This window comes from Nerophis ophidion, linkage group LG22 (assembly GCF_033978795.1).
Source record: "Nerophis ophidion isolate RoL-2023_Sa linkage group LG22, RoL_Noph_v1.0, whole genome shotgun sequence".
Taxonomy (NCBI): Eukaryota; Metazoa; Chordata; class Actinopteri; order Syngnathiformes; family Syngnathidae; genus Nerophis; species Nerophis ophidion.
The window spans coordinates 9,742,758-9,762,674 of NC_084632.1; the positions used below are offsets into that span (position 1 = coordinate 9,742,758).

General features: G+C 39.9%; 2 protein-coding genes across 2 annotated transcripts; one reads left to right on the plus strand and one right to left on the minus strand.

The window, feature by feature from the left end:
- The first annotated feature begins 156 nt into the window (after positions 1-156).
- LOC133540931 (large ribosomal subunit protein mL54-like) lies at positions 157-3,302 on the plus strand. Its single transcript, XM_061884019.1, has 3 exons — positions 157-358; positions 2,972-3,128; positions 3,196-3,302. The coding sequence occupies exons 1-3, from the start codon at positions 193-195 to the stop codon at positions 3,290-3,292; spliced, it is 420 nt and encodes a 139-aa protein (XP_061740003.1). The 5' UTR covers positions 157-192; the 3' UTR covers positions 3,293-3,302.
- A 3,141-nt stretch (positions 3,303-6,443) lies between these two features.
- LOC133540543 (protein FAM32A-like) lies at positions 6,444-19,670 on the minus strand. The gene is made up of 4 exons (XM_061883222.1): positions 19,504-19,670; positions 9,182-9,326; positions 6,746-6,799; positions 6,444-6,642 (listed from the first exon to the last, which is right to left on the minus strand). The coding sequence occupies exons 1-4, from the start codon at positions 19,653-19,655 to the stop codon at positions 6,574-6,576; spliced, it is 420 nt and encodes a 139-aa protein (XP_061739206.1). The 5' UTR covers positions 19,656-19,670; the 3' UTR covers positions 6,444-6,573.
- Between the last annotated feature and the right edge of the window lie 247 nt (positions 19,671-19,917).

Sequence of the window (19,917 nt, forward strand, 5' to 3'; positions counted from 1 at the left end):
TAAAAATGCTTTTTTTAAAAACTGATATCAAATACTTGCTTTATAATAAACCGTGGAATGTATATTTAGGAGCTGTTTACGTTACTACAAAAGACGCGAACAAATTTAAATTTTATGACACAGAAGGTGAAAAGCTTTGGCCACCGGAAATAGCCTGCCAAAGCGGAAGTAGCCCCGGAAGTAGGACTGTGAATGTCACACGCTAGCATGGTTAGCATCATGCTAGTGTTTGCAGTCAACATGTCTAGTCGCTCTTTGTTCGGCTTTGCTTCATTAACCACACACAATGTCCTACTAACGCTGCGCAGGAGTAACCCTCTAAACAAACTACAAGCCTGCGGATATGCGAAGAAAGTTGGTAAGTAAAGACATCTTTAAGTGTGTGTGTGTTAGCTAGCAACATGACATGCTAGCCTTCATTCAATCATAAATTGTCCTGCTTGATAAAACATCACTTTTTATTACAACCTTTTTCTTACAACCTATTTGCATTAATAATGAATTGTCTTGCTTGATTAAACATCACTTTTTCTTAGTCTTTATATCATATTTGTTCACTGCAATCACTATTTAGTAGTGTTTTTGATGTGGGGAGCAATACCTTTTTCAAATAAACAATTGAAAAAACTACAAGCGGTAGAAAAAGGATGGAAGAAGTTAAAAAAATGTCTACTGTTTACAATTTGAAATATGAATTCATAGCCCTGGGCTAAGTTGGGACGCCAGCACAATTTATTTTGAGGCCCCCTAGCCCTATTACAAATATATATATATATATATATATATCTCCATCCATCCATTTTATACCGCTTATTCCCTTTTTGTGGGGGCACTGGCGCCTATCTCAGCTACAATCGGCCGGAAGGCGGGGTACACCCTGGACAAGTCGCCACCTCATCGCAGGGCCAACACAGATAGACAGACAACATTCACATTCACACACTAGGGCCAATTTAGTGTTGCCAATCAACCTATCCCCAGGTGCATGTCTTTGGAAGTGGGAGGAAGCCGGAGTACCCGGAGGAAACCTTATATATATATATATGTATATGTATATGTATGTAGGTGTGGAAAAAAATCACAAGACTACTTCATCTCTACAGAACTGTTTCATGAGGGGTTCCCTCAATCATCAGGAAATTTCCTGATGATTGATGTTCCTGATGTTAAAAATAAGTCAAAAATAAGTTAATGCTTACAGTAAATCTCTATATCAACTTGAGGTTGATATAAAGTAAAACAAATAAGGTGTTATGCCTTTTCTGTCAAAGACAACTTAGTTTTTTATAGTAAAACTGAAATATGCAGTATTTAGATAGATAGATAAATAGAGTTCCTTTATTTAGCAATTAAAGCCCTCAAAGATCAATAATGTAGAAAACCATTGATTTTAATTATTTAATATTTTTGAGTAATCACAGTGAAAAGTTTAAAAAAAATCCTACTAAATATAGATCCGAAAGGTTCCCCACTCATAAACTGATACATCTTTATTAGTTTTTTTTTTTTTTACTTTTAACACTTAAATTTCAAGATCAACTTCCGATACATCTGTCGATTTTAAGTTTGAAGAATTATTTTGTTTGTTTTATGCTCTTTTGTCAAAACGTTGATGTTTTTATATGGTAACCACACAACATATGCAATATTTTTTCCACATAAAACAATTTCAAGTGATAATTCTTAAGTAATAATTCATTATAACATAGATTTGTTTGTCCTTTTTTTTTTTTTTTGAGCAATGGAAAAAAAAGAAAATGAAGACAAAAGGAACAAAAAAACTGCCTGTATGGCAGCTTTGTGTCAACATTGCCACATTTTCTCATTAGATTTCACCTCATTTCATTTTTTTAAATGTTTTCTTTTAAATTTTTGCGATACTATCAATTTTGCAATTTTTGCAGAATGTGTGGCGGGCCGGTAAACGATTAGCTGCGGGCCGCAAATGGCCCCCGGGCCGCAGTTTGGACACTCCTGGTGTAAAATAACAAATTGTACATAATTAAAACATAAATAAAGACCTAAATCTAATTTGATGCATGTTTTGTTCTGAAACGAATTCATGTGAAACAGTTTCAAACATATTTTTCGATCCCCGCTTCTGCCATCCTTGTCACAGCCGTTGTGTCCTTGGGCAAGACACTTTACCCACCTGCTCCGAGTGCCACCCACACTGGTTTAAAAATGTAACTAAGATATTGGTTTTCCCTATTTAAAGCACTTTGAGTCACTAGAGAAAAGCGCTATATAAGTATAATTCACTTCACTTCACTTCAAAATAACACATTTGACATAATTGAAATATAAAGACATTAAACAAAAACTGGTAAAAACTACCTAATATTTAAATTTTGAAACCTGAATTGTTGGCTGCTGGCTAAAAATATGTTTTTTTTTTTATGTGTGTGTGCAAAATATCAAAGATCATTTTACATTAAAACAAAAAAATACATGTAATAACAAATTAATAGGTAAAAACTGTTAACTATTTACAATTTGAAAATCTTATTTTTAGCCCCTGTTTTATTGGAGGCCCCCCTGTCCCCTATATAAAAAAAATACAAACATATTTTGTATGTATGCAAAACGATTGTTATGCTTTTTTTAATCAAACTTCAATTTAATTTGAGGCATGCTTTATTATGAAAACAATATAGGGGAATTAATTGTTCAATAATATTTTTTTGTGCAAAATGACACATTTTACATAAATAAAACATGATTAAATAATAAACTACATTCAATAAATGATTTAAAAAATATTTACAATTTGAAATCTGAATTTAAACTTGAGGCCACCTATCCCTATTGCAAATAAATATATATATTTTTTATTAATGTGAAACAATTTGACACGTGTTTTGTACTAAAACAAATTCATGGGAAATAAATGGTTCAATAATTATTAAGACATTTGAGATCATTATAAGCCCATCAATGTGTAGCAATAATGAACGTGTTGGTGGTCCAGCGGCCAAAGGCAAAGGAAAAGGTTCGGTGAAGGAAGAGCTGAAGGGACCCGAAGTCTGCAAGGACCCAGTGCGACTGACCACTTACGCAGTGGGGGCCAACATCTACAAGCAAGGAGAAGACCCCAAACTGAAGCCTCCTGAAGAGTACCCAGAGTGGTAAGAAGTCCTCTTCCTCCTTATTGGCAAGCTGCGCCCACTGACTCTTCTGGCCCTCTTCTTCCAGGCTCTTCCACATCAACCTGGGACCTGCATGCCAGCTTAACCAGCTGCAGGAAGACACCTGGGAGTACTGGAAGCGCCTCCGCAAGGAAACCATTTGACCCAAAGCTCATGACCATAGGTGAGAATGGGAACATAGATCGACCGGTAAATTGAGAGCTTTGCCTTCCGGCTCAGCTCCTTCTTCACCACAACGGATCGATACAGCGTCCGCATTACTGAAGACGCCGCACCGATCTGCCTGTCGATCTCACCATCCACTCTTCCCTCACTCGTGAACAAGACTCCGAGGTACTTGAACTCCTCTACTTGGTGCAAGATCTCCTCCTCATTCCGGAGATGGCACTCCACCCTTTTCCGGGCGGAGACCATGGACTCGGACATAAAGGTGCTGATTTTCATCCAGTAGCAAGATGATTACAAAAAAAAATGATGAAAATTAAAGTCAGCAGAAAGGGAAAAAAACAGTCCAGAACATGCATCCATCATTTTTTACCGCTTGTCCCTTTTGGTGCTGCGGGGGTGTCAAACATGTTTTTTTTTTTTCAAATATTTGGGAAGCAGCTATCTTTATCAGAGCCTACCCCGGGTGCATTAGACCCTGGACAAGTCAGACAACATAACAATATATATATTTGGCTATGTGAAAATAAAAGTAAACATGTATAATTTCGTTAGAATCTTCTAACATTGAACAACATATTGAAACAGGAAGAAGCTATATCAAGAAAAGACCATGGACTGACCTGTCGGGAAAGAATTGTTTTATATTAGGGTTTATAAACATCAAATATATTGATCCATGATCAAACTGTTTATATTTTTTTTCATTTCACCAAGCCAGTACGTGATTTTGTTTTCAACTCTCAACTTTCCTTTCCAGTGTGGGAAAATTGAAAAAACATGTTTTTGGGCCGTGCCAGCAAAGTGAGGGTCCCAGGTTCGATACCCGCTTCCGCCATCCTCGTCACTGCCGTTGTGTCCTTGGGCAAGACACTTTACCCACCTGCTCCCAGTGCCACCCACACTGCTTTAAATGTAATTTAGATATTAGGTTTCACTATGTAAAAGTGCTGTAACTAGAGAAAAGTGCTATATAAATATAACTAACTTCACTTTCCTGCTGATTTTCATTTTTGCGCCCGATTGTAGCTGAGATAGGCACCAGCGCCCCCCATGACCCCAAAAGGGACAAGGGGTAGAAAATGAATGGAGTTATTGCTCTTTGACACTGAAAAATACTTATTTGCCTTAAAATGTCATTAGTTTCCAAATAGAATGTAAACAATGACCAAAAATACACAAACCAAAGAGCAATAACTAAATCTAAAAAGGTTTTATGTATACCGAAAGTGAAAATCAGCAGTCAGCAAAAGCAGATGTTTTCTCTTATTGTGACACAGGGAACGGAAGTAGCCATCGAGACCGTAGACTGGCCTGCAGGGAGAAATGCTCTTGTTCGATCCTGCGTTTATATACAGCAGGGGTCACCAACGCGGTGCCCCGCGGGCACCAGGTAGCCCGCAAGGACCAGAGGGGTAACCCGCTGGCCTGTTCTAAAAAATAGCTCAAATAGCAGCACTTAGCAGTGAGCTGCCTTTATTTTTAAAATTGTATTTATTTAACAGCAAGCTGGTCTCACTTTGCTCGACATTTTTAATTCTAAGAGAGACAATTTGAAAATCCAAGAAAATATTTTAAAGACTTGGTCTTCACTTGTTTAAATAAATTCATTAATGTTTTTACTTTGCTTCTTATAACTTTCTGAAAGACAATTTTAGAGAAAAAATACCGTAAAAATTATTTTGGGATTTATAAACACAAATACCTTTTTACCTTTTAAATTCCCTCTTCTTTCCTGACAATGTAAGTCAATGTTCAAGTATTTTTCTTTTTTATTGAAAAGAATAATAAATACATTTTAATTTAATTCTTCATTTTAGCTTCTGTTTTTTCGACGAATAATATTTGTGAAATATTTTTTCAAACTTTTGATTAAAATTCAAAAAAAATATTCGGGAAAATCTAGAAAATCATTAAAATCCAATTTAAATCTGATTTCAAATTCTTTTGAATTTCTTTAAAAAAAATTGTTCTGGAAAATCTAGAAGAAATAATATTTTGTCTTTGTTAGAAATATAGTTTTGTCCAATTTGTTATATATTCTAACAAAGTGCAGATTGGATTTTATCCTATTTAAAACATGTCATCAAAATTCTAAAATTAATCTTATTCAGGAAAAATGACTAATGATGTTCCATAAATTCTATTTTAAATTATTTCAAAAAGATTCAAATTAACTAGTTATTCCGTTCTTTTTTCTGGTTGAATTTTAAAAGAGTCAAAATTGAAGATAAACTACGTTTCAAAATGTAATTTTATTTTTTTTCCTGTTTTCACCTCTTTTAAGCCGTTCAATTAAGTGTTTTTTTTCGTAATTTATTCTCTACAAAAAACCTAACAGCAAAAAAAATGTACGACGGAATGACAGACAGAAATACCCATTTTTATGTATATATATATATATATATATATATATATATATTTATGTTTGTTAAAGGTAAATTGAGCAAATTGGGTATTTCTGGCAATTTATTTAAGTATGTATCAAACCCTTCGCATTAATCAGTACCAAAGAAGTAGCTCTTGGTTTCAAAAATGTTGGTGACCCCTGATATTGAGCCATACTTTAGTGACATACAATGAAACACCAATGTGTTTAATTTTAGTTCTACAAGCCAGTCCGTGGTGTCGTCTTCCACTAGCAACTTCCTGTTCCGCGGTTAAAAAATAAAAAATGTTTTGTGCCCGTTCTCCCTCCCTGCCGACTTTCATTTTTGTTATATAACATATAACATTTAAACGGAGTTTGTTCGACGGAGTTATTGCCTTTCGACAATAAAAAAGACAGCTTTAGTATAAAGTTTATTTTTGAGTTTCAAAATAAAATTCAAACCAAGCAATTGTTTTTTTACTTAATATTCATGAAAAGAAAATTAATGACCAAAAAAAAAAAAGATCAAAAGCAATAACTATATCTGAAAACTTTAAAAACGTCACATTTCAGCAAAACAAAATAAAAAAGACCAAAAACCGATGTTTTTGTTGTGTTGCCATTTAAAGACATGACCGCGGACTGACCCGAAAAGAATAATGCGGTGTCATATCCTGCATTTCTGACACTGTAAAATGAAAAATCACCCTTTGTTTTTCACTGGTATTATTTTTTTGTATTTCAAAATGAAATTCAAATAAACCAATCGCTTTTTATTTTTCAATTCCCACTTAAGTAAAACAAAATTCAATGACCAAAACATACACTGACCTAGTAGGCCACTTATCCTGGTAAATACATTAAACAAGCACAAAACAAAACCAAGACTTATTTGGTCCAGCTGACTTTAGGAATATCGTAATGCTCTGTCAGGTTGTCCAGGTGGCGATTAAAGTCCTGCAGAAAAAAGAAAAGGGCAAGTTAGTCAGTGCTGTCGCTGCCTTTCTGCATACACAAACATGTTTGATGAGCGAGTGGTTTGAAATCTGTGACGGCATACTTCCACTCTGTGCTTGTGTGTCTTGGACGCTTTGTTTAAAATCCTCTCCATTTGCTGTGGAGAAAGAAGACAAGGAAGTGTGAGGGATTGTTGCAAATGTTCTACAAACCCCGCTTCCATATGACTTGGGAAATTGTGTTAGATGTAAATATAAACAGAATCCAATGATTTGCAAATCATTTTCAACCCATATTCAGTTGAATATGCTACAAAGACAACATATTTGATGTTCAAACTGATAAACATTTTTTTTTTGCAAATAATCATTAACTTTAGAATGAGACCAGCAACACGTGACAAATTTGGGAAAGGTGGCAACAAATACTGATAAAGTTGAGGAATGCTCATCAAACACTTATATGGAACATCCCACAGGTGTGCAGAATAATTGGGAACAGGTGGGTGCCATAATTGGGTATAAAAGCAGCTTCCATGAAATGCTAAGTAATTCACAAACAAGGATGGGGCGAGGGTCACCACTTTGTAAGCAAATTGTCAAACAGTTTTAGAACAACATTTCTCAACGAGCTATTGCAAGGAATTTAGGGATTTTACCATCTACGGTCTGTAAAATCATCAAAAAGTTCAAGGAATCTGGAGAAATCACTACACGTAAGCTATGATTACAGACATTTGATCCCTCAGGCGGTACTGCATCAAAAACAGACAGTGTGTAAAGGATATTACCACATGGGCTCAGGAACACTTCATAAAACCACTGTCAGTAACTACAGTTGGTCGCTACATCTGTAAGTGCAAGTTAAAACTGTACAATGCAAAGCCAAACCCATTTATCAACAATATCCTGAAACGCCGCCGGCTTGGCTGGGCCAGAGCTCACCTAAGATGGACTGATGCTGAGTGGAAAAGTGTTCTGTGGTCTGACGAGTACACATTTCAAATTATATTTGGAAACAAAGGTTGTGGTGTCCTCCAGAACAAAGAGGAAAATACTCATTTGGATTGTTATAGGCGCAAAGTTCAAAAGCCGGCATGTATGATGGTATGGGGGTGTATTAGTGCCCAAGGCATGGGTAACTTACACCACTGTGAAGGCACCATTAATGCTGAAAGGTCCATACAGGTTTTGGAGCAACATATGTTGTCATCCAAGCAACGTTTTCATGGACGCCCCTGCTTAATTCAGCAAGACAAGGGTTACAACAGCGTGGCCTCGTAAAAAAAAAAAGAGTGCGGGCACTTCCCTGGCCCGCCTGCAGTCCAGACCTGTCTCCCATCGAAAATGTGTGGTGCATTATGAAGCGTAAAATACGACAGCGGAGATCCCGGACTGTTGAACGACTGAAGCTCTACATAAAACAAGAATGGGAGAGAATTCCACTTTCAAAGCTTCAACAATTAGTTTCCTCAATTCCCAAATGTTTATTGAGTGTTATTAAAAGAAAAGGTGATGTAACACAGTGGTGAACATGCCCTTTCCCAACTACTTTGTCACGTGTTGCAGCCATTAAATTCTAAGTTAATTATTATTTGCAAAAAAAAATCAAGTTTATGAGTTTGAACATCAAATAACTTGTCTTTGGAGTGCATTCAATTGAATATGGGTTGAAAAGGATTTGCAAATCATTGTATTCCATTTATATTTACATCTAACACAATTTCCCAACTCATATGGAAATGGGGTTTGTACTACCACACAACTAGCACTTGTACACAACTTTTAACACAGCAGGAAAAACACACCCTGCCTTCCGCCCGACTGTAGCTGAGATAGGCGCCAGCGCCCCCCGCGACCACAAAAAGGGAATTAGCGGTAGAAAATGGATGGATGGATGGAGGAAAAACACAGTGAGCACAATTAAAAGTTGTACATGCTATCAATGTGATCAACAACTTAACTCCTCCCTTTTTTGGACCAAAGCAGCAACAAAAATATATCCATTGCTTGCACATTTCCTTATGCATGGACATAACAAGAATGGCTTATAATTGAGGATTTTTTTCTTCCATTTGAGTGTGTTTTTTCTTTCTTTTTTTTCATGTTTGTGTTGCCACTTGACATTTGAGCTGCTGTGATTAATTCTGTGTACGTTTGGACCACAATGACAACAAGTACTCCTAGAGCGCAGACCTCCGCCAGGCCTTTTTCCCCCAATAGTTTAAAAAAAAAAGTCCTGAATCCAGACGGCGATCCATATCAGCCCCAAAATGTAATCACTTGTTCCATTTTCTGCAGGTCTGATTGAAATCCGCCCGCAAGTTTTCCAGCCTTCTATAGCGGAATGAAAGAAATGGGGTCTTTGCTAAGTGCTAACACACACGTTAAGGCTTGTAGCATAAACGTAAGGTAACGCGGTAGAAAAGAGCCGGATCAGCCCCAAAACACTTGTCCTTTATCCAATTTCCTATCATTTATTATTGTTATTAAATCTTGTTTAAAAACGTATTCATCATAGGTTGAGTTCGGATACACACCCTCTTTTCTTGCATCTTGTCAAAGGCGATCTGAGCTGGTGTCCTTTTGTCCATGTAGGCCTTTGTGGCCTTGCCCTCCTCCTCGTTCTGACCGCTCACCATCTGCTCCATGCGATGCTTGCTCTCCTTCTCCTTCTTTTTCTTCCTGTGGAATGGCACATTTTACTGGTGACTACACAAATCCTGAAATATGCAAATTAAAAAAGGCTCAAGCTCCTATTTAGTCAATAAAATTGTATAAACATGATTTACTCATGTCCAATTTTTATTGCTTGTGTATTCATTCACAACTGTTGAATATCCATCCATCCATTTCTACCGCTTATTCCCCTTTGGGTTGCGGGGGACGCTGGTGCCTATCTCAGCTACAATCGGGCGGAAGGCGGGGTACACCCTGGACAAGTTGCCACCTCATCGCAGCAACTGTTGAATAAGTGACTCGAATTGATATAAGTGTGTTTTTTTCCTACATAAAATGTTGTAGTTATACTCTCGCTGCAGCCTATTTCTGTGCCACCATGCATGCAAATCATGATAATGATATTACACTAATACACGGGTGAAATACACACACACGCCAAACTAGGACAAATTTAGTGTTGCCAATCAACTTGTTCAAAGGTGCATGTCTTCAGAGGTGGGAGGGGCCTATCCCCAGGTGCATGTCTCTGGAGGTGGGAGGAAGCCGGAGTACCCGGAGGGAACCCACGCAGTCACGGGGAGGACATGCAAACTCCCCACAAAAAGATCCCGAGCCCGGCATCGAACCCAGGAACTTGGTATTGTGAGGCACATGCACGAACACACGTTCCCCCACCGATACTGCAACTATTACAATATTTTTTATTATCAAAAAATATTTTGTATCGGATCGATACCAAAATTTGTAGTGACACTCAAAACATATGTAAAGTATCAGATAAGTGCTTAATACATTTTAACAGAAGGTTAGGTAGAACATGTTAAAACACAAAGTAAGCAGATATTAACAGTGAATGAACAAGTAGATGAATAATAAATTTTTACTGTTTGTCCCTCATTATGTTGAGAAAATAATCCAGCCAAAATAGGGAGCTTTTGTAAGCCATACTTACTACTACAAGACAAGTTGTCCAGTATGTCCACTATAATGCCATCTATCCATCCATCCATCCATTTTCTACCGCTTATTCCCTTTTGGGGTTGCGGGGGGCGCTGGCGCCTATCTCAGCTACAATCGGGCGGAAGGCGGGGTACACCCTGGACAAGTCACCACTTCATCGCAGGGCCAACACAGATAGACAACATTCACACTCACATTCACACACCAGGGCCAATTTAGTGTTGCCAATCAACCTATGCCCAGGTGCATGTCTTTGGAAGTGGGCTTCACGGTGGCAGAGGGGTTAGTGCGTCTGCGTCACAATACGAAGTTCCTGCAGTCCTCGGTTCAAATCGAGGCTAGGGATCTTTCTGTGTGGAGTTTGCATGTTCTCCCCGTGAATGCGTGGGTTCCCTCCGGGTACTCCGTCTTCCTCCCACTTCCAAAGACATGCACTATAATGCCAAAAAATCTTAAATGATTGCAGTAGGAAACTATGTTTAATGTATCAAAAATATTTTCTGTTAAAATAAGGCCACTAATAAAACTGTTTGTCATTTGTTTTATTTTGAGAAGTATCAAAATGTCTTTTGGTACCGATACTTCGAAATATTATTATCAAAGTCAGAGCTTGGTCCGCATTGCCGGCAGTAAGTCGAACACGTTTCCAGTGAGGGTTGGACCCCGCCAAGGCTGTCCTTTGTCACCGATTCTGTTCATAACTTTTATGGACAGAATTTCTAGGCGCAGTCAAGGCGTTGAGGGGTTCTGGTTTGGTGACCGCAGGATTAGGTCTCTGCTTTTTGCAGATGATGTGGTCCTGATGGCTTCATCTGGCCGGGATCTTCAGCTCTCACTGGATCGGTTCACAGCAGAATGTGAAGCCACCGGAATGAGAATCAGCACCTCCAAGTCCGAGTCCATGGTTCTCGCCCGGAAAAGGATGGAGTGCCACCTCCAGTTTGGGGAGGAGACCCTGCCCCAAGTGGAGGAGTTCAAGTACCTAGGAGTTCTGTTCACGAGTGGGGGAAGAGTGGATCGTGAGATCGACAGGCGGATCGGTGCGGCGTCTTCAGTAATGCGGACGTTGTATCGATCCGTTGTGGTGAAGAAGGAGCTGAGCCGGAAGGCAAAGCTCTCAATTTACCGGTCGATATACGTTCCCATCCTCACCTATGGTCATGAGCTTTGGGTCATGACCGAAAGGACAAGATCACGGGTACAAGCGGCCAAAATGAGTTTCCTCCGCGGGGGGCGGGGCTATCCCTTAGAGCAGTGGTTCTCAAATGGGGTACGCGTACCCCTGGGGGTACTTGAAGGTATGCCAAAGGGTACGTGAGATTTTCAAAAATCCTTTATAAATATATTTATTGAATAATACTTCAACAAAATATGAATGTTAGTTCATAAACTGTGAAAAGAAATACAACAACTAGAAAAATACAACAATGCAATATTCAGTGTTGACAGCTGGATTGTTTTGTGGACATGTTCCATAAATATTGATGTTAAAGAATTATTTTGTGAAGAAATCTTTAGAATTAAGTTCATGAATCTAGCTGGATCTCTATTACAATCCCCAAAGAGGGCACTTTAAGTTGAAGATTACTTCTATGTGTAGAAATCTTTATTTATAATTGAATCTATTGTTTATTTTTCAACAAGTTTTTAGTCATTTTTATATCTTTTTTTCCAAGTATTTCAAGAAAGACCACAACAAATGAGCAATATTTTGCACTGTTATACAATTTAATGAATCAGAAATCGATGACATAGTGCTGTATTTTACTTACTATTTTACTTAATTAAAAAAATGTTCAAGAGTTTTTAAATTCAAGTACCCCCTAATCAGAGCAAAGCATTTTTGGTTGGAAAAAGGAGATTAAGAAGTAAAATACAGCACTATGTCATCAGTTTCTGATTTATTAAATTGTATAACAGTACCAAATATTGCTAATTTGTAGTGGTCTTTCGTGAACTATTTGGAAAAAAAAAAGTAAAAATAACTAAAAACGTGTTGAAAAATAATCAAATGATTCAATTATAAATAAAAGGCCTACTGAAATGAGATTTTCTTATTTAAACGGGGATAGCAGGTCCATTCTATGTGTCATACTTGATCATTTCGCGATATTGCCATATTTTTGCTGAAAGGATTTAGTAGAGAACATCGACGTTAAAGTTCGTAACTTTTGGTCGCTAACAGAAAAGCCCTGCCTTTATTGGAAGTAGCAGACGATGACGTCACCCGTTGATGGCTCCTCACATCGTTTTTAATGGGAGCTTCCAACAAAAAGAGCTATTCGGACCGAGAAAACAACAATTTCCCTATTAATTTGAGCGAGGATGAAAGATTCGTGTTTAAGGATATTGATAGCGACAGACTAGAAAAAAAAAAAAAAAATCAAGTTAAAAAAAATCAAGTTAAAAAAAATCGTGATTGCATTGGGACGCATTCAGATGTTTTTAGATTAGATTAGACAGATTAGATTAGATAGTACTTTATTCCGTCAGCACAATCCCATTCAAGATTCAATCCGGGTCAACGTGAATGACTGCTCGCTGACTGCTCTTGTTGCAAAAAAGCTAAGTATCGTTCTATCTGTGTGATTTTAACTGTTTTGCAGCTTTATTTACAACTTATCGAACATATTTAATAGTTCCATTTAACTTGCAAATCACCCGATCTCTGTCTCACCACTCCGCCCTCAGCTAGCTAGCTGCTAAGCTAACGAGGCTAGCGGAGAAAGGCAGCGCCGGTCTGAAGGAAGCTTCTCCCCCGCCACCGTGACCACCACTTCCCGAAGACAGCTGGCACCCCACTCGGCGACGGAAAGTTTCTGTGAGTATGGCTTCCTGCGCTTCGTGCACTTTACTCATGGATAGGTTGGCTTTGCTAGAGAGCCGTGTCCGCCAGTTAGAGCAGTGTAATTTCGTAACTTTAGATGTTGCGGACACATCTGCTAGCGTTAGCTGTAGCGAGCTAACTAGCCCAGCTTGTAGCAGCCCTAATCGGCCTACAAGCTACGGTGTACCGGTTGAGACGCATAATAGATTTAGCGCTTTAGCTAGTCCTACACCCCAGTCTACCGGGCACCACACTTTAGTTATAGGGGACTCCATCACCCGAAACATAAAGCTTAGCAAACCAGCCACAATTAAGTGTATTCCCGGGGGCAGAGCACCTGACATTGAAGCTAATCTTAGGGAGCTAACTCGCAACAGGTCTAGTAAACACGTACGGCAGGCTAACCGCACCACTAGTTATGCGAATATAGTAATACACGTTGGCTCCAATGACGTTAGGATGAGACAATCAGAGATTACAAAGAGAAACATAGCCAGGGCTTGTAATCTCGCCAGAAAGATGTCCAGGCATCGAGTAATTGTCTCTGGCCCCCTGCCTGGGAGAGGCAATGATGAGAGATATAGCAGATTAGTCTCTCTTAACAAGTGGCTGGATAGCTTCTGCAGACAACAGGGATTTACGTTTATTGATAATTGGCCCTCTTTCTGGGGCAAACCTGGCTTGCTGAGGAGAGACGGCCTTCACCCTAACCAGGAAGGCGCTATCCTCTTGTCTCGGAACATAGACTTCGCATTGAGCCACATTTGACTAACTGCACTAGAGCAAGCCCGGTCACAGGCAATTACAGAGCCTGCTAGCCTGGGTATGGAGTCAGTTAAGTTAGAACTAGCCAGCGCCAGGCTGGATGATCCCTGTACACATAGCAATTTTCGGAGAATAATACACAACTCACAAAATGTTTTTTCTACTGTGTCTATGACTACGTCAGAGTTAGACATGCGCTCTACTGAGGTGGCAAATTATGATGCGTTCAGTTTATCGCAGCGCCAAGTAGATAATCTGAAAATTCCCGTCATATCAATTCCTAGATATGGTCGTAATTATTTTAAGTACACTGCGCATAATAAACGTAACATTATTAATATTGCTACGACGGATAATTTAATCAACAACTCCTTAAAACAGCCCACTACCTATAATATGGGCTTTCTAAACATCAGATCTTTGTCTCCCAAAACGTTATTAGTCAATGAGGTCATTAGAGACAACAACCTTAACGTCATCGGTCTTAGCGAAACCTGGCTTAAACCAGACGACTTTTTTGCGATAAATGAGGCATCCCCTCCTAACTATACGAATGCGCATATTGCCCGTCACCTCAAAAGGGGAGGGGGTGTCGCACTAATATACAACGAAAACTTTAACTTTAGTCCTAACTTAAATAATAAATATAAATCGTTTGAGGTGCTTTCTATGAAGTCTGCCACACCTCTGCCTCTGTGCCTGGCCGTTATCTACCGCCCCCCAGGGCCCTATTCGGACTTTATTAGTGAATTCTCAGAGTTTGTTGCTGATCTAGTGACGCACGCCGATAATATAATTATAATGGGGGACTTTAATATCCATATGAATACCCCATTGGACCCACCGTGCGTGGCGCTCCAGACTATAATTGATAGCTGTGGTCTTACACAAATAATAAATGAACCGACGCATCGCAGCGGCAATACGATAGACCTAGTGCTTGTCAGAGGTATCACCGTCTCCAAAGTTATGATACTCCCGTATACTAAAGTAATGTCCGATCATTACCTTATAAAATTCGAAGTTCAGACTCATGTTCGGCAAGCTAATAAGAATAATAACTGCTATAGCAGCCGCAACATTAATGCTGCCACAACGACGACTCTTGCGGACCTACTGCCCTCGGTAATGGCACCGTTCCCAAAGTATGTGGGCTCTATTGATAACCTCACTAACAACTTTAACAACGCCCTGCGCGAAACCATTGATAGTATAGCACCGCTGAAGTTAAAAAAGGCTCCAAAAAGGCGTACGCCATGGTTTACTTTAGAAACTAGAGCTCAGAAATTATTATGTAGAAAGCTGGAACGCAAATGGCGCACGACTAAACTTGAGGTGCACCATCAAGCATGGAGTGATAGTTTAATAACTTATAAACGCATGCTTACCTTAGCTAAAACTAATTATTACTCAAATCTCATCCGCATTAATAAAAACGATCCAAAATTTTTGTTTAGTACTGTAGCATCGCTAACCCAACAAGGGACTCCTTCCAGTAGCTCCACCCATTCGGCAGATGACTTTATGAAGTTCTTTAATAAGAAAATTGAACTTATTAGAAAGGAGATTAAAGACAATGCGTCCCAGCTACAACGGGGTTATAGTAACACAGATACGATTGTATATACGGCGGATACTGCAAATATCCAAAATAGTTTCTCTCGTTTTGATGAAATAACATTAGAAGGATTGTTACAACGTGTAAATGGAATAAAACAAACAACATGTTTACTTGACCCACTTCCTGGGAAACTTATCAAGGAGCTTTTTGTATTATTAGGTCCATCAGTGCTAAATATTATAAACTTATCACTTTCCTCGGGCACTGTTCCCGTTGCATTCAAAAAAGCGGTTATTCATCCTCTCCTTAAAAGACCTAACCTCGATCCTGACCTCATGGTAAACTACCGACCGGTGTCTCACCTTCCCTTTATTTCGAAAATCCTCGAAAAAATTGTTGCGGAGCAGCTAAATGAGCACTTAGCGTTTAACAATCTATGTGAAACCTTTCAATCCGGTTTCAGGGCAAATCACTCGACTGAGACAGCCCTCGCAAAACTGACTAATGATCTATTGCTAACGATGGACTCTGATGCGTCATCTATGTTGCTGCTCCTCGATCTTAGCGCTGCTTTCGATACCGTCGATCATAATATTTTATTAGAGCGTATCAAAATACGAATTGGTATGTCAGACTCAGCCCTGTCATGGTTTAACTCTTATCTTACTGATAGGATGCAGTGCGTCTCCTATAACAGTGTGACCTCGGACTATGTTAAGGTAACGTGTGGAGTTCCCCAGGGTTCGGTCCTTGGCCCTGTACTCTTCAGCATCTACATGCTGCCGCTAGGTGACGTCATACGCAAATACGGTATTAGCTTTCACTGTTATGCTGATGACACCCAACTTTACATGCCCCTAAAGCTGACCAACACGCCGGACTGTAGTCAGTTGGAAGCGTGTCTTAATGAAATTAAACAATGGATGTCCGCTAACTTTTTGCAACTTAATGCCAAAAAAACGGAAATGCTGATTATCGGTCCTGCTAGACACCGACCTCTATTTAATAATACAACTTTAACATTTGACAACCAAATAATAAAACAAGGTGACTCTGTAAAAAATCTGGGTATTATCTTCGACCCAACTCTTTCCTTTGAGTCACACATTAAAAGCGTTACTAAAACGGCCTTCTTTCATCTCCGTAATATCGCTAAAATTCGCTCCATTTTGTCCACTAAAGACGCCGAGATCATTATCCATGCGTTTGTTACGTCTCGTCTCGATTACTGTAACGTATTATTTTCGGGTCTCCCCATGTCTAGCATTAAAAGATTACAGTTGGTACAAAATGCGGCTGCTAGACTTTTGACAAGAACAAGAAAGTTTGATCATATTACGCCTGTACTGGCTCACCTGCACTGGCTTCCTGTGCACTTAAGATGTGACTTTAAGGTTTTATTACTTACGTATAAAATACTACACGGTCTAGCTCCAGCCTATCTTGCCGATTGTATTGTACCGTATGTCCCGGCAAGAAATCTGCGTTCAAAAGACTCCGGCTTATTAGTGATTCCTAGAGCTCAAAAAAAGTCTGCGGGCTATAGAGCGTTTTCCGTTCGGGCTCCAGTACTCTGGAATGCCCTCCCGGTAACAGTTCGAGATGCTACCTCAGTAGAAGCATTTAAGTCTCATCTTAAAACTCATTTGTATACTCTAGCCTTTAAATAGACCTCCTTTTTAGACCAGTTGATCTGCCGCTTCTTTTCTTTCTCCTATGTCCCCCCCTCCCTTGTGGAGGGGGTCCGGTCCGATGACCATGGATGAAGTACTGACTGTCCAGAGTCGAGACCCAGGATGGACCGCTCGTCGGGACCCAGGATGGACCGCTCGCCTGTATCGGTTGGGGACATCTCTACGCTGCTAATCCGCTTCAGATGGTTTCCTGTGGACGGGACTCTCGCTGCTGTCTTGGAGCCACTATGGATTGAACTTTCACAGTATCATGTTGGACCCGCTCGACATCCATTGCTTTCGGTCCCCTAGAGGGGGGGGGTTGCCCACATCTGAGGTCCTCTCCAAGGTTTCTCATAGTCAGCATTGTCGCTGGCGTCCCACTGAATGTGAATTTTCCCTGCCCATTGGGTGTGAGTTTTCCTTGCCCTTTTGTGGGTTCTTCCGAGGATGTTGTAGTCGTAATGATTTGTGCAGTCCTTTGAGACATTTGTGATTTGGGGCTATATAAATAAACATTGATTGATTGATTGAAGATCAGACAAACATTACAGGGAGACAGAACAGGATCGCTGACGGGTCTGCCGGCTTCCAGCGCTCCTTATAAAAACAGATGACATACAGGTGGGGGGGGGGGGGGGGGGGGGGAATAAAAGATTAAAATAAAATAAAATAAAAATCGGTCTTAGCCTAGGCCCTGGAGTGGGGGTGCAGACTGAGGCCTTTAGACACATTTATTAGGATAATTCTGCGGAATCCCTTATCTTTCTATTGTGTTGCTAGTGTTTTAGTGAGTTTAATATTACCTGATAGTCGGAAGGGTGTATCCACGGGTGTGTTGACGCCAGTGTCTGATGGAAGTCGACAGCAGCTGTACGGACGGCACAAGCTCAGCTGATCTCTGGTAAGTGGCGACTTTTTACCACAATTTTCTCACCATAAACTGCTAGTTGACAAGTAGTCTGGATCCATGTTCGTTTGACCCCTCTGATCCATAGTAAAGTTTCACCTCCGGGAATTTTAAACAAGGAATCACCGTGTGTTTGTGTGGCTAAAGGCTAAAGCTTCCCAACTCCATCTTTCTACTTTGACTTCTCCATTATTAATTGAACAAATTGCAAAAGATTCAGCAACACAGATGTCCAAAATACTGTGTAATTATGCGTTTAAAGCAGACGACTATTTCCTAACAGTCCGTGACGTCACGCGTACACATCAGCATTCTGCGACGTTTTCAACAGGACACTTCGCGGGAAATTTAAAATTGCAATTCAGTAAACTAAAAAGTCCGTATTGGCATGTGTTGCAATGTTAATATTTCATCATTGATATATAAACTATCAGACTGCGTGGTCGGTAGTAGTGGGTTTCAGTAGGCCTTTAAGATTTCTACACATAGAAGTAATCATCAACTTAAATTGCGCTCTTTGGGGATTGTAATAGAAATCCATCTGGATTCATGAACTTAATTCTAAACATTTCTACACAAATAAAGAAATCTTTAACATCAATATTTATGGAAAATGTCCACCAAAAAATCTAGCTGTCAACACTGAATATTGCATTGTTGCATTTCTTTTCACAGTTTATGAACTTACATTCATATTTTGTTGAAGTTTTATTCAATAAATATATTTATAAAGGATTTTTGAATTGTTGCTATTTTTAGAATATTTAAAAAATATATCACATACCCCTTGGCATACCTTCAAGTACCCCTAGGGGTACGCGTACCCCCATTTGAGAACCACTGCCTTAAAGATAGGGTGAGAAGCTCTGTCATCCGGGAGGAACTCAAAGTAAAGCCGATGCTCCTCTACATCGAAGAGCCAGATGAGGTGGTTCGGGCATCTGGTCAGGATGCCACCCGAACGCCTTCCTAGGGAGGTGTTAAGGGCACGTCCAACCGGTAGGAGGCCAAGGGGAAGACCCAGGACACGTTGGGAAGACTATGTCTCCCGGTGTTGTGCCGAATTCTGCAGAATTCGGCACAACACCGGCTAGCTTGGGAACGCCTCGGGATCCTCCAGGAAGAGCTGGACGAAGTGGCTGGGGAGAGGGAAGTCTGGGCTTCCCTGCTTAGGCTGCTGCCCTCGCGACCCGACCTCGGATAAGCGGAAGAAGATGGATGGACTTCGAAATATTGGCAATATATGTTTCAATTACATACGCAAACAGGAAAATATTGTTGCACTTTGCACGTATTTATTTATTTATGATAACTTCCTTTCTGTGTTTTAAGTGCAGTATGTAGGACTAGGAAGGCAAAGAAGCTTCTAGAAGCTTATTGTGTAGCTAGCGTGAAGGCAAGCAGCTGAATGTGACGCAAAGGACTGCCTGGAACAAGCACACCTGCAATCCAAGTTAAACAACCAACGGACGCATCTTACTTACTTTTTTCCAGAAGAAATGGCTCCGACACCTTTGATTTTCAGGGCACTTTTCTGGACGCTGTCGTAATCAGACATGTTGCCATCGGCTGGCCAATGCTCTTCTTCGGCTTCACAATAGAAGGCAGACATACATGGTGTCAGCCCGGGCGCCATCTAGTGGACGTCAATGGCAGCAAGTAAAAATGCTCTTCTTCGGCTTGACAATAGAAGTGAAGCATACACACAGACGTGTTATAAGTAGACGCAGCATTGGCGGCTGTGACGCGAGAAATTGGGCCGCCATCTTGAAGTGGTGACGAGCAGCCTAAAGTGACAGTTGACAGGTAGAAAACAAAGATGGTGTTCAACATTTTCCTGCTCAAATGTGCGGACTGTTGAAAATAGGAATCGGGGGATTACTTTTCACAAGTAAGAT

Coding starts and splice junctions, on each gene's coding strand:
- LOC133540931 (XM_061884019.1), top strand. CDS start 193: ATGTCACACGCTAGCATGGTTAGCATCATGCTAGTGTTTGCAGTCAAC. Junction 359..2,971: donor CGGATATGCGAAGAAAGTTG/GTAAGTAAAGAC, acceptor TTGGTGGTCCAG/CGGCCAAAGGCAAAGGAAAA. Junction 3,129..3,195: donor CCTGAAGAGTACCCAGAGTG/GTAAGAAGTCCT, acceptor CTCTTCTTCCAG/GCTCTTCCACATCAACCTGG.
- LOC133540543 (XM_061883222.1), bottom strand. CDS start 19,655: ATGGCGCCCGGGCTGACACCATGTATGTCTGCCTTCTATTGTGAAGCC. Junction 6,800..9,181: donor ACAAGATGCAAGAAAAGAGG/GTGTGTATCCGA, acceptor CTTTCTCCACAG/CAAATGGAGAGGATTTTAAA. Junction 6,643..6,745: donor CACACAAGCACAGAGTGGAA/GTATGCCGTCAC, acceptor TTTTTTCTGCAG/GACTTTAATCGCCACCTGGA.